Source organism: Corvus brachyrhynchos, unplaced genomic scaffold (genome assembly GCF_000691975.1).
Source record: "Corvus brachyrhynchos isolate BGI_N302 unplaced genomic scaffold, ASM69197v1 scaffold28, whole genome shotgun sequence".
Taxonomy (NCBI): domain Eukaryota; kingdom Metazoa; phylum Chordata; class Aves; order Passeriformes; family Corvidae; genus Corvus; species Corvus brachyrhynchos.
Window position 1 is genome coordinate 8,493,707 of NW_008246058.1, and position 19,835 is coordinate 8,513,541.

The 19,835-nt window shown below is 36.3% G+C and overlaps 1 protein-coding gene across 2 annotated transcripts in view; it reads left to right on the forward strand.

The window, feature by feature from the left end:
* The window catches only part of CSMD3 (CUB and Sushi multiple domains 3), a 621,464-nt gene that overhangs the window by 576,432 nt on the left and 25,197 nt on the right, over window positions 1-19,835 (forward strand). For both annotated transcript variants that reach the window (XM_008642636.2, XM_017746102.1), the window contains 6 exons: window positions 1,723-1,905; window positions 3,493-3,669; window positions 7,346-7,525; window positions 11,222-11,395; window positions 17,867-18,040; window positions 18,299-18,372. In XM_008642636.2, coding sequence (XP_008640858.1) covers window positions 1,723-1,905; window positions 3,493-3,669; window positions 7,346-7,525; window positions 11,222-11,395; window positions 17,867-18,040; window positions 18,299-18,372 — 962 coding nt within the window. The remainder of the gene's footprint in view (window positions 1-1,722; window positions 1,906-3,492; window positions 3,670-7,345; window positions 7,526-11,221; window positions 11,396-17,866; window positions 18,041-18,298; window positions 18,373-19,835) is intronic.

Here is a 19,835-nt window from a genome sequence, read left to right on the forward strand (position 1 = left end):
TTTTTGAAAGCTTATAGAATTTTTTTGCTATAATTTGGAACGATTTGCAATTTCTTTTTTAACAGATCTGGCAAGCTGCTTTACTGATCTGTGTCACCTAATGAAATGGGTAAACAGAGAACAGCCTAACTTTGAGTCTGTGATTTTGAACCAGACAGTTAAGCCCTTATACTTGAGTATATTTATTATTTCTGAAATAATTTAAATACATAGTACCATGTACTTCTTGGTCATAGTGGACTAAGCCAAGTATTTGCTCATGCATGTTAGTTAGCAAAGCAAAATAAGCCAGTTCTTCTCCTCTTCTTTCACTATGCGGTTCTGTACGTACTTTTGTCAGTAAAGAGTTGTGTCCAACCCTTCACTCCCAACAGCATTTTCACACATACACAGTGCCAACGAAGGCAGCAGAAGCTGTTTTTATCTGCATATACAAGTCCAGGGTCCTAACTTCTCATGGAACCCCTCTATAATGAGTTTGTCACTTTTGGTCTTTTGTGTATTTAGAGTTTGCAAATTTTTTACTATTTCTGTGTAAAAATTTCTCTTACTATTGCAATTTAAGCTTAGATAAACCCCAGAAAAATACGGCTACTCTACATAACACATTATTTACGTAATTGGATTAATTCTTTCTACCTGATTCTTGAAATTTTTCATCTTTACTTACAATAGTGTAACTAATTACAAAGTAATGCAGATATTCTCTCAAAAATATTATTATGTTTGATTTATTTTTTTCCTAGAAGACATTAAATTTTTTTGCAAGTTGTTGGAAAAAAACATGGACTATGGGGAAAAACCTGAACAGTGGAGCTCTTCAGTATTGAAACTCAGTAATAGAATATGCCTTCATCTCTTTTTACATAGAAAACGATCTTAAAGATCTCTAACAAAATAGATGATACTAAGTAAATATTAAGATTCAAACAAACGACCTGCTGTTCATATACTGTTACCTAGAACTTCCTAAAAGTTATCATAACTGAAGATTTAGATGTATAATCTTAAATACTATTATTACTTTTTATTACCACTATTATTGTGTTGATTATTCTATCATTTATATACAACAGATAGAATTTAACATTATCTATTTATTTATATATAAACACATTTAACATTACTCTCTATCTTAGAATTTTCTAAAACATTTATATCTGAGGGAGATTTTAGCTATCAGGCAGTTTTGACATGATGTTTCAACATTTCTAAAATTCAGGAAAATGCTTCATGTCTAGTACACGTAACATTGTTGACTAGAACTGTAATTCAACGATAAAACTGTTCAAAATTTAGTGATATCATAAAACTAAGAAATACTGTATGAAAACTAGTTACACACAAAAAAGAAAATTGTCTTTGTAATCAGGACCTTGGTTTTCCTCAGAATTCCATATTTTAAATGAAAAATGACCAAGGTTTTGTGCTTGTCTTTTTTTCCACTATTTTGTTTGATAATTCTGTTATCAAAAGTTTATCATGGTATTAGGGGAATTTGAGAAAATTATAATTATTTTTCTGTATTTCTATAAAATAAGTACAAAAAATTAGTGGAGCATCAAGTAATTTTGTAATTATTGGGACTCACACTCACTGATATATATGGGGATTTTTGAAAATAATATATATAAACATTTATAAATACATAGAGATGCATTATACATGCAGTATCACAATAATATTTCATACCTATTCTGATCTTTGTGCTCTAAAATCTAGGTGATACAGCTGGTTCTTGTGGTGATCCAGGTATCCCAGGCCATGGGTCTAGAGAAGAAAACAATTTTAAAATTAAAAGCACAATACATTTCAGCTGTGATCTTGGATATATCCTCCATGGCTCAGAAGAAAGAACATGTTTGGCAAATGGAAGCTGGACAGGAAGACAACCTGAGTGCAAAGGTAAATCAAAGATCCACTCAATTTTTAAACTGTGTTTTTAATACTGTTGATCAGAAAACCAATTTTGCATTGCCAGCTTTGTGTTGTGAATGGGATGCAGTTATTTTGGATGGACAATTAATTTTTTTCCAATAAGTTGTTGCCCTATAGCAGTGGCTTGGTATCAGGTGACAAATTTGAAACCAGTTCCTGGCACCCATGAAACCGTATGTTTACGGGTTTTGCGGAAAAGAAAGAGATAAGCCTCTAGAACTCAATTTTTTGATGAATATTGTTTCACTTAAAAATCTCACCGTAACCTGAACTTTAATCACAACAATTATACACCTGAATATCAGAAAAAAGAGCTCAGTTTTAGGAAAATATCAGAGTCAGGATTTCTTTAGATTTATACATCAATGTATAAATGGTTGACTTAAAATTTCATTTAATAATTCTGTAGACATTATTATTTTTCAATAGAAAACAAAATGCTGAAATAAGTTTATTTGTAAAAAGTAATTCTGGAAATTTCAAGGTAGATGAATTATCATAACAGAAAGCTATAACGGGATATTTATGAAGAATCATTTATTGCCTAAATTACCTTGCTTCAGGATAGGAAATAATTCCCAACAGATTCTTTTGCAAATCAAAGTGTCTTGAAAAGAAGAAAATAATTTGAGAACCTGTACTCTTACTTTCTACTTTATCACTGTTGACTGTGTTTTCTGTATGAAAAAGTAATTTTGTTTTAAAAACGTTTCACAAACTGGTTTTGTAATATCCTTTCTACTGAATGATTGTCAACTTTACTACATTAAGAAAAATACTTTATATATATATATGTGTGTGTGTGTATGTATATTTATATTTATATGTTTTTATGCTGGTATCCAAAGGGATATGCTTTGCCCAACTGAACCATCTGCTATTTTTCTTTGACCTCATCTATTAGGGAAATGAATTAGGTCTTTTACATTTTAAGATAGTTTTGATGATATTTCTTTCTTGAAATGGTAAGTATAGTTTACAGATATATATATAGGTGTGGGTAGTGCAGGCACAGGTATATTGTTCTAGTTCAGATCATATAGATTAGATATATATATATGTAATCACATAAGAAGGACACATTCAAATTCCCAGGCTGAGCATTAAAGAACTGGGAAACATCAGGGTTCCATCTGCCTGTGAAGTAAGAGTTGATTCCATTCAGTGCTTTGAATTAGGAAGAATATTTTGGTGATGCTGGAAATGCATGATTCAAATTAAATCTAAAATTATAATTGTAGATCAGATATTTTCTTATACTTGGAAGTTTGTTTTTGCAGCTAAATTTGCTTTTCACTAATGCAGACTATAAAGCTAAATTTGTAGGTTATGTTTCTCTACAAACCAAAGGGGAAAAAATAGTAATTCATGCACACAGTTTTTTACTGTACAATGTGCCTTATCAGTAGGTGGTGAAACTTACATTTTTAAGGACAAGAGAATGGATTTCTACCAAATAACGTTGCTGGCAGAAGGATTGTTCTGCTCCCATTTTTCCTATTTCAAAAATCATTTTTACTGCATTTTGAAAGTTTTTCACATTTTCCTTTATAGCTGTGCAGTGTGGTAATCCAGGAACAACTGCTAATGGAAAAGTACTTCGTATTGATGGAACTACATTCTCTAATTCAGTAATTTATTCATGCATGGAAGGATACATACTTTCTGGGTCATCTGTAAGACAATGCACTGCCAATGGAACATGGTCTGGATCCTTGCCAAACTGCACAAGTAAGACACATTTCTAAAGAATAGTCTTTGTTTTTCCTCTCCTCTGAAGTAATAAATAGAGTAAAATATAGAAGCCACATGCCAGTAAATTTTCAGGTTTTTCTTGCACTATTTCCTACATACTTTTATATGCTAAATACTTTTAAAAACATAATGCTATGTATTATGAATAATATGTTTTTTAAAGGCACAGTATAGTAAAATGTATAGACTGCTTTTTCAGTTTAAGGGAGTTGTTTGGTTACATGATCTACCTACTTTAATTTTTTACTAGTACATATATTCAATCACGTTTATGTTTTGTGATATGACATATCCAGACATTTTTACTTTAATCGCTTTGCTTCATCTTGAAAAATTAGCAGTATAATATTCTCTTCTTCCAGAGGGTAGAAAATAAAAGCCTTGTAATGAACACTTGAGAATCCTTTTCATAGTGACTCCAAGGTTAAAACTGTTGTCCCATTTTCACATATCATCTTCTGTTTGGCCTTTTCATTAACCTTAGACTTCCTTTAGCTACCCAACTAACAGAAGCTATTTCAGCATCTCTCACATTCATAATGAGCATTTTGCAACACTTTATTTTCAAGCCCATCTGTTCCTGCTTTATTACATGTCCTAGTTCATCTTTTAGTAGCAATTATGAAAATTTTACATTTATATGATGCATGAGACTGCCTATCATTTTGAAGAAACATATCCTCATCAGAGGTATAACAAACTGCTTTTAAATTTTGAACACACTTACAGCAACCCACATAGAAGCCAAAAGCTAGATGATAAAACTTCTTGTGTTGTTTTTAAATTCATCCTTAATGGATTTTTGCAGTCATAAAGCCTGAGAGAAAGCCCAGTGGGTTTTTTTTATTATTTATTATTTTCCAAATTAGAATGAGAACCAGATTAATTGTATCAAAGATAAAGGTGGTTTGTTGTTGCGATAAGGAGTGATGCAGATTCCCCAGGCAGGTGAAAAGGAGAGTCACTTTATAGCAAAAACCTGGCCTTTTTAAGCAATTAGCTGGTTATCAGTTTGCACAGTTTTAAGGCATAACAAACATAATTCAACCAACAACCATACACATACATATGTGAGCACGCAACAGTCATGCAGCATGTTTTTCTACTCCTAATTTATCTGTGTCTCTTTCCCACACTCCTTTTCTCCTTAGCTGAATTAACAGGCCTGAGTCATGATTTTACAAAGGCAACAAGGTTTTTTATAAGGTTTTACCTATATGCAGCAGTTTGTGATATCAACTGCATCTATATTTTTTTCTTGTATTTTAGAATAACATTTTACTGAAACACATGCCAAAACAGTCTTCTCAAGACACATTACTCAGGTAGAAAGATGAGATTTTAACTTGAAATATGTTGACAGAAGAAGTATCCTAGTAAAACAAAGAGAGGCAGATTCAGGATATACCACTCTTGTTTAGTCGAGGTGTTACCAAAATTTACAGCCAGTCCATACTTATTACAGCTCCTTCTTGCAGATCATTGAAAATGCTGGGGTTTAGAGCTGACACTGTAAGAAGAGAATAGCATAGATAATCTTATGCTCCTGTACAGGCTGGGAGCTCTGGGCAGTGTACCATCAAACAGGACTGACCCATGAGCAATGTCATACAGACCTTGACCATAGCAAGTCATTATACGATTTTCTTAGAAAGAAACAACACTATAATTTCTACAGTCAAACAGAAACAATGTTCTCATGAGAGCTTCTTGTTGCACTGCTAAATAAAAAGCAGGGCCATGCAGCCAGCAAGGTGTAATCACTGAGTGGGGGCTGCCTGTAGCACCTCTGTTGCCTTGAGCTGGCTGAGGCTGTGCCCTGGACAAGAGATCTGTGTGGCACAGCACAGGTATGAAGACCACGCTGGATGCTGCAGCACAGGCCTGAGGCTCCCCAGGTTAACTCTGTTGTGATTCACTGGCTCGTCACTGGTCAGCATCACTGCAACAATTTAAGATATTTTTGCCTAGCATAGTGACTTAAGTGAAGGTGGTCCAACTGAAATGAAACAGAGATTAGAGGAAAAAAGGATAAAAGCATTAGCTTTATATTTTAATTCAGTCAAAACAATAGTATACCTGGAAACATGTTGAGGATAATCTTAGTAAAATTTGCACATTAAGTATAGTAAATGGAATATGTCAAATAATGAAAGTTAGAACATACAGAGTATTTGAAAATACTTGTGTAAATAAGAGAAACAGTTCTTTCTTTCCCAGCTCTATATTGTTTGAAAAGTGACCAAGAAAAATCTATGGCTTTTTAGTTTTTAAATAATTTGAAATTACTGTGTTACTAGGTAAACTCAAATAGGCTGATCTCCAGTTTTCTTTATCAGTACATTAGCCACCTTTACGCTAACTCAGATAACCCTGTGGTATGTCTTCTAGTCTCTTCTTTATCCATACAGTGATTGCATGGGACATTTTAAGATTTTATGTATGCTGTGTAATTAGTATCTGCTCCCTCTGTAATTAGTATCTGCTCAGACCATGATAGACTGTAGAGAAGGCATACTAAATATACCTTGGATTCTCAGGTCCCGAGTTATTAGGTGAAGGGAGCTGGACAGAATACACCACAAATATGTAGTCACGGATTTCTGTGATTTTGGAGACCAGGATCCAGACAGGATGCCATTCACATCAGCCATGCTTTGGCATTGAGTTAGAAGTGGCCAGGGCATGTACTCTGCCCAGGAAACTGCTTCTCACAGTTTTCCAGAAGAAATAGCAATGCTGTAGGGTGATTGTCAAGTTTACTATAAAATAAACCATAAAACACATGGGATGCTATATTTTGTATTAAGTAGATTTTCCCCTTTTTCTTCCTGAAAACAACCACTTTTTATCATCGCCACTAGTGTTCTCTAGATTTCTTACTCTAAAAACTGTTCCAGAAATTCATAGATCCAGTTGACCAGATCTGAGGGAAATTTACCTGTTTTAACACTGTTCTCAGATTACAATGACATAAGACTTTTATGAGTATTTTATGTCATTAGGAGATTAAATTATCTCCTGACACTAGAAGTCATAAGACATTTTGCGACCACTCCCACACATTTAAGTACTATAGACCTAGTTTTTTATGTAAGCCATAGCCCATGTTTGGGGGTCACCTGAATATTCTCAACTGTTTATGTACATAGCAACTATGTGAGCATTTATAAAGTGGGAGGCTTTTGCAGGCATATGTTTCAAATTTTCCAGATTTTGTTTCCTTTCAGAATATACCCATAGAAAAGTAAACTAAATAATAGGCATCTACTTTTTTAAAAATGAAACTGAATTGATAGGAAAATTTGAGCATATCAAAGGGTGGTAGTGGCATATGGGTTGTTTCTTGCCTTTTTTTTTCATTTTGTAATCTTGAAATTTTGTTGATCAAAATTGTACAGTCCTTTACTACTACTGTTGAACAAAAGTATGTATGTTCTCCAAATATAACTATTATATAGCTCCACAAATGTTTGGCAGCTAATTAAGATAGCATATCTTTATCTTCTCTCAGTGGAGATAAGGTTTATGATACTTTTTCCTTCTCCTTTTTTTCCCCAATCGATGCTTAGTTTTGTCATGTTTTTTTCCCTCACATAGAGATAAATCTCACTTAGATTTTAAAATATGTTCCTCAACTATTTACTTACAGTTATCAGTTGTGGAGATCCAGGAGTCCCAGCCAATGGCATGAGATATGGTGATGATTATGTTGTTGGACAAAATGTTACTTACATGTGCCAACCTGGTTACACAATGGAAGCAAATAGCTCCTTAATTCGCACTTGTACTAGCAATGGTACGTGGAGTGGAGTAATCCCAACATGCAAAGGTACAACATTTATTTTGCTTGTCAGCTATTTCTTCTGTGACATTTCCCTACTCTGTTTATTGCAAATTGTTAATTTATTGTGTATTTCCACAGAAACCTAAACTTATTTTTAATATGAATACATCGAATTGATTTTTTTTGGCTGGAGAAACAGTGACTTCATCTTTTGCTTCTTTTCCCTTTTATGTTCCTACAAGCACAGTATATTGAACCATTTTTTTATAGTTCTGTAGAATACTTTACCACTTTGCTGCTAAATGGAACTACCCTATATGAAATGATGGTTTAGATTTGTTAATTGCAGTTAGCATGTCATATGAAAATAGCCATATATATGTCCCTGCTTTTACAAAAAGAACACTCAAACATGTAAAAGACACCTCTGGGAAAGATCTACATATATAAAAACTCTGTCAAAGGCAAATTAATCTGGCTTTTTCTATAATACTAAGAGATTTTCCTCATCCCTCCTTTATTAGATGGGCACCTTTAAGCATCACCTTGCCACAAAAAGACTAAATCCTTCCTGCAAATTTCCCAATAAAGATTTTTCTGCTTCATGTTATTTTCTCTACTGTGAAAACTGAAAGGATTAATCTCAAGATATTCCTTTTTTTCTCTTCTTCAAATTGCATACCTGATTTTTCTGGGGTTTTTGTTTTTGGGGGTTTTTTGTTGTTGTTGTTGGGTTTGGGGTTTTTTAATGTACCCTGTTAAAATTTTAACAGCAGAAAATCTGAATATTACTGGAAGATTAACTTATCTGTCTCATCAAAAATATTTTCTCTCAGAAACTCACTTTCTAAACCCTAAAACAACTTCTCTCTAGAGTAATTTTTCTCACTCGTCCTGATACTACATCTGTGGAAAATTAGCATTACCATTTGGTGTTTTCTTTCTGGGTTCACACTAAGTATGTCTGTTCTCTGTTCTTTCAAAACTTAGCTACATTTGTACTTACTTTGTTCTTATCCATCTTCCTTCTGTTTCATTTTAAGGAAGAAAAGTAACATACCTGCTAAGTGGCAGTCTTTTTCCTCCCCTGAATTTATTTGTCAAACTAGACCAATTTAATTTCAAATCTCCACCATATTTGCAATTACTTTCCTTGCTGAACACAGTTCCCCCAATATCAAGTCCAGTTTAATTCTAATTCACCTTTGACAGCATCAATTTTTTATTTTCCTGACACATTCTTAAGGACATCAAACTTTGAAAACCTCTTGACATTTCACTTTTTTTTCCTATTTGCGTTGTGCTCATAGGTAGTCTCAGTCTCAACTGAAAAATGATTTTAAGAACAGAAGAATGGCCATAGTGGTCTTATTGACCAAGTCTCCAAGTCTCCAAGAGTGGCTGTAAGTCAACAGCTAGAAGATCATAAGACAGAACAAGTATTCATGATAAAGTCTCTCAGCCTCAAATTCTTAGGGTCTACAGGACACCTAACTGGGACAAGGAGATCTAACTCTGATTTGATTCAAACAGAATTATACAAAGAAAGAATTTTACTGCCAATTATCTTTGAGTTTTTGAGTCTTTCTGGTTTTGGGTCATACATATTTAAGGCTTGTCTAAATGCTAAATAATAATCCTATGAAGAATCTCTAGTGTTCTCAGAATCTCTAGTGTTCTCAGAATTTCATTCTACTTTATGTTGGTTTGTGTATGTACACTAGATAACTTAATAGTGTAATTAAAATAATATATAATTTGCAGTAATGTAAAATGCATAACAAGTAGTTTTTACTGTCAGAATGGAGTGCCAGGGTCCTTTGGTACTATTTAGTTAAAATAATTGGAAAATGAACTGGGCCAGATATGGATGCATAATTGTCACTGTGCCATTGAAAGGGAAGATACAAATACTGCTCTGCTATGCCTAGTTGGAAAAGGATGCATGCTCATCTGCAACTAAATATTCAGATATTCTAACTGTGTTTTTTGCAGACTTGTGTTTGTAATAGACTTGTAGTTCTTAAACTGAGAATGTTGTGGTATATATTTATGCCTAACTCTCTGACCAAAATCAAGAGGCATTCTGCCTTGTTGCTGGGTGTTGTTTTGTTTTGTTTTTCTTACCCTTAAATTCTGATGTTACATCTATTTTCTTCTACTTCTTCTCTACTTTCCCAATTATTCACCAATATTTCCTCCCTTATTAGTCAGCTCAGAGGTTAAAATATACAGACCTTTGACTATTTGTGAAGCTCTTGGAGAATGAGGACAGAATTCTGCTGCTTAGGGTACTTATTTTGAATTACTTTTATTAAAACACCACAAAAGTGTGGCAAAAGCTATCATGTTCTTTTCTGGGACAAAACCAAGGCCCCAAAATCTAGATTGTGTTTATTGACTGGCAAAGGGTTATTTGATACTAGTATCCTGAAACAGCCATGAATGGTGCTGCAAAGTATCTTTATGGTACAAAATTGAGATTCTCTCACTGAAGAGAATAATAAGGATGGAGAGATGGTACATAGCGAACCTTCTGCAGGTTGCATTCAAATACACATTACTCATCATCTAGTGCCTCTGAATTGTTTTAAGCCTGCAAGATAACAGCTGTTCTAAACATAAGTTTAAAGGTTATGGGGGCAACATTTAACTTCTTCCATTGTTGTGACCTGTGTGTTCTCTGATCAATTTTTAAACACATCTTCTCATTTATCCCAACTGGCTTTACCAGATTAAGTTGTATTAGTTTTATTTGCTTTCATTCTCTTTTGCTAGCACAGTTTCTCCAAACTTTTCTCTATTTTGCCCTTTTGTCTAACACATTCATTCTATCAACTTGGCCTAAATTTCACCCTTTCTACATTTGGTTCAGGTTTTCTTTCATTTAGTTTCTGTAATACCTTTCCCCCTTAAGCTTTCAATTAGCAATTTTCTGTTACTACACTACTATCCAGTGAATAACACTTTTATCTTCATCACAACAGTTGTATCTCTCTACTTCTACTGCCTTCCTGTACTGTTTTTCAGTCCTCTTGCCCACAGCTGAAAAGAAGATGTTTCTATTTTTTTCTTAGGAGGCCTGGCAATTAAAAAATATACTGAAATACTTCTTCTTGGCCTTCTTAGGGGTAGCAACACTAACAGTTTCAAGGAGTTGCAAATCCTTACGTTTTCTCACTCTTTCTAGAAACTAGATGCTTTTTGGTGATGAACTACTCATAAAGCAAATAGTAACCAAACTGTGGTACTTAGAAACAGGCTTTCAAGTAATATTTTAGAATAGCTGTCCTGGAATTTCATCCCTATGCATTAACATCTAGCAAATGCCTAAGCTGGTCAACAGGAAGAAAATATTTGATTATTGCCACACTAATAAAATATAATTGTACTCTATGTTGTCTTAACAGACAAAAAACATTGTAGTAGATTACCAGACATATCTTAAATGTTGTACACGTCATAGTTTCCATACTGATTTTTAGGTAGTCTTCCTATTTGGTTTGATGCAGTATCCTGGTTTATTTAAGACACTTCATCAGTCATCCACTGCCTCCTAAATGAAGGAAACCAGAAGTACTAACTTCAGGAAATGTGGCAAGAATACAGTGAGAAAGATAGTATGTCCTGACTGTATTGTCCTCTAAAAAAGGTGAAATTAGCCCATATGGTTCTTCTAGTAACTGTGTACACCGGGGATATTTACAGCAGCTGGGCCTAATTATTTTGAAATTATTGCAGCTGTTACCTGCCCAACTCCTCCGCAGATCTCTAACGGAAGGTTGGAAGGAACAAACTTGGACTGGGGATTTAGCATTAGCTATGTCTGCTCTCCAGGATATGAACTCTCTTTTCCTGCTGTTTTGACTTGCGTTGGGAATGGAACATGGAGCGGTGAAGTACCTCAGTGCTTACGTATGTATTCACATTATAGTCTGTACTTTGCTGTTCAGCTATAATTGCTTTTTGCTCTAAAGTTTTGCCCCTCCCTTCCCCAGTGGCTCAATTAATTTCAAACTGGGGACAATTACAATCCTTCTAAAAATTTCTAAAATTTTCTAAAATTTTAATGTTAGTAGTACATTGAGAAGGTCATGGGAATATCTGTAAACCCTATGTCAGCATATAGGAGCCCTTAGACACAAACACACACACAAAAAAAAATTACAGGCAATATGTATAACATAATCCAAGGCAATTCAAGATTAAAAGGTGCTGTCTTGTTTTCAGATCCAGACGCATATGCAATAAGGTAACTTTCATTATAATCTCTTTTATTTCCTCATTACTCATCCTTCCTCCCTGTGATGTCACAGAGGAGTTTTTCTGGCTGTAATGCTGACTAGGCTCTGGGTGATTCTGTGACAATTATCTAATTTTCACCCTGCAGTAAATTAACATATAATTTTATGCAGTAAATTTTATTAATCTTAAAGTTATAAATAACATTGATGGATTTTTATATTGCTACAATTTTCATTACAATATCCAATCCCATTCTTTTTTTTTTTTTTTTTTTTTAGTGTTTTTTTTTTTTTTTTTTTTTAAGTGATTGTGATTCTTCTGAGGGATATTCAGTTGATTGAACTGAAGAAAGAGGTTTTGTAGTTATTTGTAGAATAATTATACCACTCTGTAATGGTCTTCAAAAAGGAGTCTGACTGGAAGAGGATAATATATTCATGGCTTTACAGTCTCTGAAATTTAATTTGAACTTGCCAAGTAGCTGTGCTTGCCAGGTAGCTTGCTAAATGTTGCAAAATGCACTTCTCTGTTCTTTCACTATTTTTTTCATCTCTCCCTGTCAAAAATGTTCTCTATTTTGGCTATATCCCAGCACCATGAAAACATATCATATAGATCATCTTTTCTTTTCTTTTTTTCCCCAATTATATTCTCATATCATCAACAACAGTTTTTGACTGCTGCTGAAACTCTGTGTGCCAGAGGTGGAACATGATGAAGGGCATTGTTTCTGGCAGAAAAAGAACAAGACCACTTTTTGTTGCTTAAATTCTCTATGTAGAGCTTTTCTAGAGTCCACTATACTGTGAACATCTGAGACTATGAAAAATTATTTTCATTATTTGTTCTTGATTGAAATATGGTGTCCTTCATTCATTTTTGGATACCACAAGCTATTTATGATTTTTAAAGTTGGAATACTCAATACTGCAATATACTCTGAAAAAGTGGGCTCTACCTTTAAAATTTTTAAACGGTGTATTTAGCATGGAATGCAGCTGCCTGGGAATTAAAGGCTATTTCATGCAGATTACATTATCTGAATGTTGTTGATGTGCAATGGTTACCCATTGGCTTGCAAGAGAAAACAATTGGCAGCCAGTGCTTGTTGAAGAGTTTAAACTAGTTGCCATCTGGCAGAAATGAGAGAGAGCTGGTGAAAGTCATTCTCAATGAGCATCTTTAAGCACTTTTTGACATCAGAAATTTAGTTCCCAGCTTGGTTCCATAGAGCCTTTAGCTGAAGATATGAAAGGTATAGTTATGACATAGAATAATTATTCAGAATGGATTATGACCCTGTCCTTGGGTGAGTATTTGTCATCTATGACCCAGTAAATTTGTTTGCTTAATTACTCATGCAGTAATTTCAGTACAGGACTGCTGGTTTTATAAGCTTGGCAATAGATGGCAAAAATATAGACCTACGCCAGAAAATGCCTAACTGCAGATAGAATAATAGAATTATCATAGAATATAATGAATTGGAAGAGACCCATAAAGATAATAGAAGTCCAGCTGCTGGCCCAGCACAGAACAACCCAAAGAGTTCTTTTTTTACTCCTGTACCTGAGAGCATTGTCCAAATGTTTCCCAAACCCTGTCAGGCTTGGTGCTGTGACCACTTCCCTGGGGAGCCTGTTCTACTGCCCAACCCCCTTGATACACAACCGAAACCTCCCTGACACATCTGCTTATCATTCCCTTGGGTCCTGTCACTGGTTACCACAGAGAAGACATCAGTGTCTGTCACTTTGCTTCACCTCATGAAGAAGCTGTAGGCCACAATGAGGTCTTGCCACAGTCTCTTCTCCTCTGGGCTGAACAAATCAAGTGACCTCAGACACTCCTCATGCAGCTTCCTCTCAAGGCCCTTCACTGTCTTTGTTGCCCTGCTTTGGATGCTTTTGGATCCTTCTTATATTGTGCCACCCAAAACTCCACACAATATTCAAGGTGCAGAGCAGAGCAGGACAATCCCTCCCTTGCCAGGCTGGCGATGCTGTGCCTAATGCCCCCCAGGACACAATTAGGCCTCCTGGCTGCTCACTCATATTCAACTTGCCTCCCACCAGGACCTCCAAGTCCCTTTCTGCAGTGCTGCTTTCCAGCAGCATTTTCCCGTTCTGGATGTACATCCAGGGTTGTCCCATCCCAGGCGCAGAATCATAACTTGCTGTTGTTAAACTTCATACGGTTGGTGATTGCCCAGTCCTCTGATCTGTCTGGGTCTTTATGCAGGGCACAGATGCCTTCAAGTGAGTCAACAGGTTCTCCCAATTTAGTGTCATTAGCAAACTTACTTAGTATACCTTTGAGTCCAGGTGTTTTAGGAATCTTCTGGACCTGTTTGTACTAGCTGTGTGGTATTCACAGTTAGCATCTGGCAAGCTGAAGTCCCCCAAAAGACACCAGAAGTTGATTTAGAGGTCTCCCTTAGTTCACTGAAGAATTAATTTGCCAGTGTCGACATCCTGACTGTGTGTCCTATAGTAGACTCCCATAATAACATCCTCTTTGTTTGTGTGTCCCTTACTCCTTACCAAAGGCTCTTAACATGCCATATTGTCCTGGGTTTGGCCAGGACAGGGTTAATTTTTTTGCAGTAGCTGGGAGGGGGCAGGGCTAAGTCCCAGATGTTATTCTATAACTCCTTACATCACTACCAGGGGTGGGAGAAAGGATTCTTGCTTCTGAGGAGAAAGGCTTCCTTCCAGTCAGAAAAACATGACTCTGCTCAGGTCCAGTTGGGCGCCATGGTAAATATTTTGCATGTTAATCACCCTCTCTTTTGTACAGTTTTGTTATTAATAGTGTTGCTGTTAGTTTGTTTTCTTATCTCATTGCTGTTTCCAGTAAATTGATCTTATCTCAACCCGTGATCTCTGCCCTTTGTGCCTGCAATTCTCAACCCCAGCCCCACACAGTGGGAAGGGGGAGGGGAAAACCTCGGAGAGTGAAAGAGAGCAGCAGGGTGCTTTTGGGGAACCTCGGTGGGGGCCCCTGAATTGGGCAGTGCCATTCCTAAACCAGGACACATAACCAACAGCAAGGTCTGCCACCCCTCCCCACTGCCTCATCCCCTACCTCACTTGTCCTGCCTATCCCTCCTGAAGAGTGTGTAACCCTCCATACTGGCACACCAGTCACAGGACTTTTGTTTAGTCCAAGGATGTCATATTTCATGGGCTGAGTCAAGGCTTCTCGCTCCTCCTGGAGAAGACTGAAGGATCTCGCATGCTATCCATTGCATATCACAGATAAACCTGGTTTTTGTCCCTTTCTCTCATCCAGTGTAGTTTAAAACTCTACTGGTCAGCCCTTTGAATTCCTGCACAAAAATCCTTTTTCTTTTCTGAGAAGAGACAGTCTTCTGATTGCCATTAAATAGCAGCAGATCTGGTGTTGTATAGACCATAATATGATCAAAAAACCCAAAGTTCCTCTAATGACACCATCCTCAGAGCCATCTGTTGATCTGCTGGGTCTGCCTGCTCCTTTCAGTATTCTTCCCTGGTACTGAAAAGATTGAAGAAAGCACTAGATGTCCTCCTGATCCTTCAAACAATTGCTCTAAGGCCTTGAAATCTCTTTTGATTACCCTTGGACTTCTCTTTGCTACCTCATTGCTGTGGACATAAAGAACAGCAGATAATAATCAGAGGGTTGTACCAGACTAGACAGTTTTCTCGTAATGTCTCCTACCCAGGCCCCAAGGAGGCAGCAGGCTTTCCTATGGGTAAAGTCCAGTTGGCAGTTTGGGTCCTCGGTTTCCCTCAGAAGTTATTCACCTATGAAAACTACCATTTTTTATTTGACAGAGGTGGTGATGATGCAGGGGGTAGGTTATTTTGCCCTTCATCTGCATCTTAACTTGTCAGTCCATCCAGTTCCAGGGCCTGTTGTATAAGGGCACCTGGGAAGATGAGGCAGGCTGGGAAGGGATTTGCCTGTCCCCCCAAGTAGTAACCTACTTCTATTTCCCCTCATCTCTTAGATCCGCTCCTTCTTCCTGGTGGTGAGAGTGTAGGGGATCCTTTGTTTCTTGTGTCATAGTCTAGGTTGTATAGTATATCCATCTCAGGAATGGTAGAATATAATGCCACCAGTCAATCTCCTTGTCTGATGCTCCTCAGCCTGAATTCTTCCTCAAGAAGCGCAGTCACCAGGCTGAGCATCTCCTCTACCTGGGCACATCTCTAACAGGTGTGCTCACTGCTGCCATCAGACATTGACAAGAAATGTGCTGTTAATCAGTTAAATTTCTTCTAGGAATGAAACTAACCTCAGTCTCAGTGCCAGAACTCCATGGTCCCACTCTATTAAAGGCTCTCAGAGTTCTTAGGAAAATATTTCCATTCAGAGTGGAAACACTCATAGAGCTTTCAGTTCACTGCAACTTTAGTTTATTCTGTAGTCACCTGCTCTAGTATCAGAGGAAAACTGCTGTGTTTTGCCATGATGCCTGGTTTCCACATTTATTGATATAAGAGGCAGGTATTCAGTATTCAATGACTAGGTCAACTTGACTGACAACTAAGTGGTGGAGTTTACTTAGCTTTAGAAAAAATGAATAAATTTACCAAAAACTCATTTTTGAATGCGAGAATTGTTTTTCCCTTCAGGGTTGTTGTTACTTTGTCGGTGCAAAGAACTGTTAGGAGACAATTTCAAGCCTCTGTGTTAAAAAATTGTAAGCGTTTCATGTATTCTCAAATTAAGATGCAGAATTTTCTAGTGAATGCATAACAACCATGATCTGTCATTCACAAAAGAAAGTACACTGTGTGTACACTATGTGACACTATCCCCAACCCATAGATCTTTTCTGGAGTTGGCCCACAATTTTGCACAAAGTCCCTTGCCACCTAAAGTGGTGAAATTGTATACATTTCTGGTATGTTACAGATTAAGCCCTTTTTCTTAACCAGTGTGGATGTGCATGGATTTCCCATACAGTCAGTGTCTGTAGAAAGAAGCAGAGGGCAGGAGCATTTCATGTGAGCAGGTCCTTTGGAAAGCTTAAAACATGGGTGACAAGGATAGAAACATTACAAATGCATTTTGAAGTTGTTGTTTGAGACACGTAATTTAAATTATGTTTGTAGATGAGAAAGATGGAGCACAAAATTCCACTGTTTGTACAGCATGTCTATTTAGAAACATATTATTGAACACGTATGGGTTAGGGGGTTTTATTATTATTGCTATTACTGTGTTTTCTGTCTGATATGAAATTAGGCTACACAGTATTGGAATTCATGGTGTGTCAAGGGATAATATAGTCTGATGACACAGGATTTGCCACAGCTGATTTAATTTCCTGGGTCAGTTATTCAAAATCCAACTTCTGATGATATTCAGTACTTTATGCTGCAGAAAGCGGCCAGTAAATTTGCCAGCAGTGCATTTACTCAGTTATGACATGCTATAGACATAAGGAATCTTCAGGTGATAGGAATAAGGTAAAAATATCAATTTAAGAACAGATTTTTATCAGGGAAATTTATCCAGTATAATAACAGTTCATTAGTATTTGACTTTTAGATTGCTACAGAAGTTTCTTTATTAATTTTTTTTTGGTGTTTCTTTATTGTTAACTGTTCTAAATTTCAAGTATTGTACTTCCGTACATACAAAATCTTACCTTTCAGTGAAGGATGTGGAAGCATGACTTTATGATTCCTAAAATCTATCTGATAAATCATTTAATCATACAAAAATGTTGAGCACTGGGTAGGTGGCAAGAAAGCAAGAGAGGAGGGAAGATTGACATGAAAGTTTGATACACTCTTTGATTGTTCTCTAAAGATTTGCAGATTGATGAGGTTTCGGTCATGGGTGAATTGTAGATATTTGGACTTCAATAAAATAAGTTGTCGACTTGATTTATTAAGTGTCATGTACTGACCAAGCACAATGTAGTCATTTTGAACAACTATCAGAACTACTGCAATCTGGCAGACTAAATATTATATATCTAGTCTCTCTGAATTCCTATTAAATGTTTCCATATTTGATCTGTGTTTAATAAAATAAATACAAAATTCGGAGTAATTTCTTCACGTGGTTCAGTTAAGTGTTATTTTAATTTTTTTAAATAAATTACACATTCCATTTCTATCATGTCTTTTTTTACAGCAAAGTTTTGTGGTGACCCTGGAGTACCTGCTCAAGGGAAAAGAGAAGGCAAAAGCTTCATCTATCAGTCAGAAGTCTCTTTCAGCTGCAATCCTCCTTTAATTTTGGTTGGCTCTAGCACAAGGATTTGCCAAGCAGATGGAACATGGAGTGGTTCTTCTCCTCGATGTATAGGTATGATTATGCCCATGCACTAAAATTTCTTGAAATGCTTATTATTCCTCTTCTTGCTAAGTCAACCTAGGGTATTTCAGTTATTTTGAATTATCTTGGTGTTATTCTATACTCTCTTAAGGATCAAATCACTTTATTTTTGTCTTTGTGATTGGCTTATTGCATGTTGCTGAACAAGCCTTATTTTGTCATACATTCATGTATGTAATTAAAATACTGTAATTTGTTTTGTCTTTAATATATTGCAATTTTTTTTAGAACCTACTCGCACAGCATGTGAAAATCCAGGAGTCCCAAGGCATGGGTCACAAAACAACACATTTGGCTATCAGGTAGAGTATACTATTTTTTAAATTAACTTGCATATTTAAATGTTTTTATACTAACTCAAAGTCTAGAAACACCTGATTAGAGGTTCAGAGACTGCTTCTGTAAGAGTTGTTTGTTGATGTGTTGATGTGTTTCCTTATTTCTGGATGTTGGATTACACTAACCCTGTGTCCCTATCAACAATGCACTACATGAAAAACCTTGTGATCAAGTTCTGCTTGATTTCACCTTGAAGAATTTTAGTATCTCCCACCAATATATAAGTTCTCCCTACAATTTATTAAATAGGCTTTTTCTGCTTAAAAATGTGTATACTGTGTGCCAAACTGCTAGTGTAGACATACTCTAAAAAGCAGGATTTTTTTTTCCTGAGAGAAATTCTGTTTGGAACCACAAATAAACTACAGAGTCATAGACCTGTTAGGAGAACTTCTAGTCCACTCCCCCTTCTCAAAGCTGGGTCAGTTAAAACAGGTTTATGAGGGCTGCGTCCAGGTGGTTTTGAATATTTGCAGGGATGGAGACTCAACACTGTCTCTGAGCATCCTGTTCCAAATTGATCACCCTTACATTGAAAATTAACACTTTTTTCTTAGTTTTAAAGAGCATTTCCTATGTTTCAATTTATACCTATTTCTTCTTGTCCTGTCACTGGGCACCACTGAAGAAAAGTCTGTTTCCATTGCTTGTCCTGCCCCTGGGGGTTTTTTTTGCAGGCTGGATAACCCCAAGTCTTTCAGCTTCTGCTTGTATTCCAGATGCTATAGTCCCTTATCACTTTTGTGGCCCATCACTGGATGGGCCACAAAAGTATATATAGAGTATATAGTGTATAGACAATATAGTATTGTCCTCGTCTCTCTTGCACTGGCGAGCCCAGCACTCACTTGTGACTCTCTGGGGCTGAGCAGAGGGGAAGAAGCACCTCCCTTGACCATTTTTCCATGTTCTGCCTGATGCCTCCCAGGAGACTGTTGGCCACATTTTATACAAAGCTATGTTGTGGCAAACAGTGCTTGCATATGTTTCTGCTGGAAAAAGAATCATGAAACTGAAAATTATTTTGAACTGCTGATTTTCTGATTCACACAAAACAGTGATGTCAGTGAGATGTTTTCATGAGTGAATGGTTTAGGGATGCAAAAATGCACTTTATAATTTGCTAGGAATCTTGTAAACAAAGAGAGAGCCTAATCTATGTGATTAGGTGACATCTGTGTTTGGTGTCAGGGCTTAAAGCTCCAGGCACATGAAAAGGAATGAACAGAAGAGTACCTAGCAGGTCCACAATTGCATGAGGTCTCTGTCTAGGAGCAGAATAAAAACTGCAGTTTGCTGGAAATGAAGGAAAGGGTTGAGTGAAACTTGAACAAATGTACAAAATGAAATTAGTTTTTAAAAGCGAATTGTATCTAAAGACTTTTCTAGTTCATGGCCAAAAATTTCTTTGGTTTATCCTTTTGAT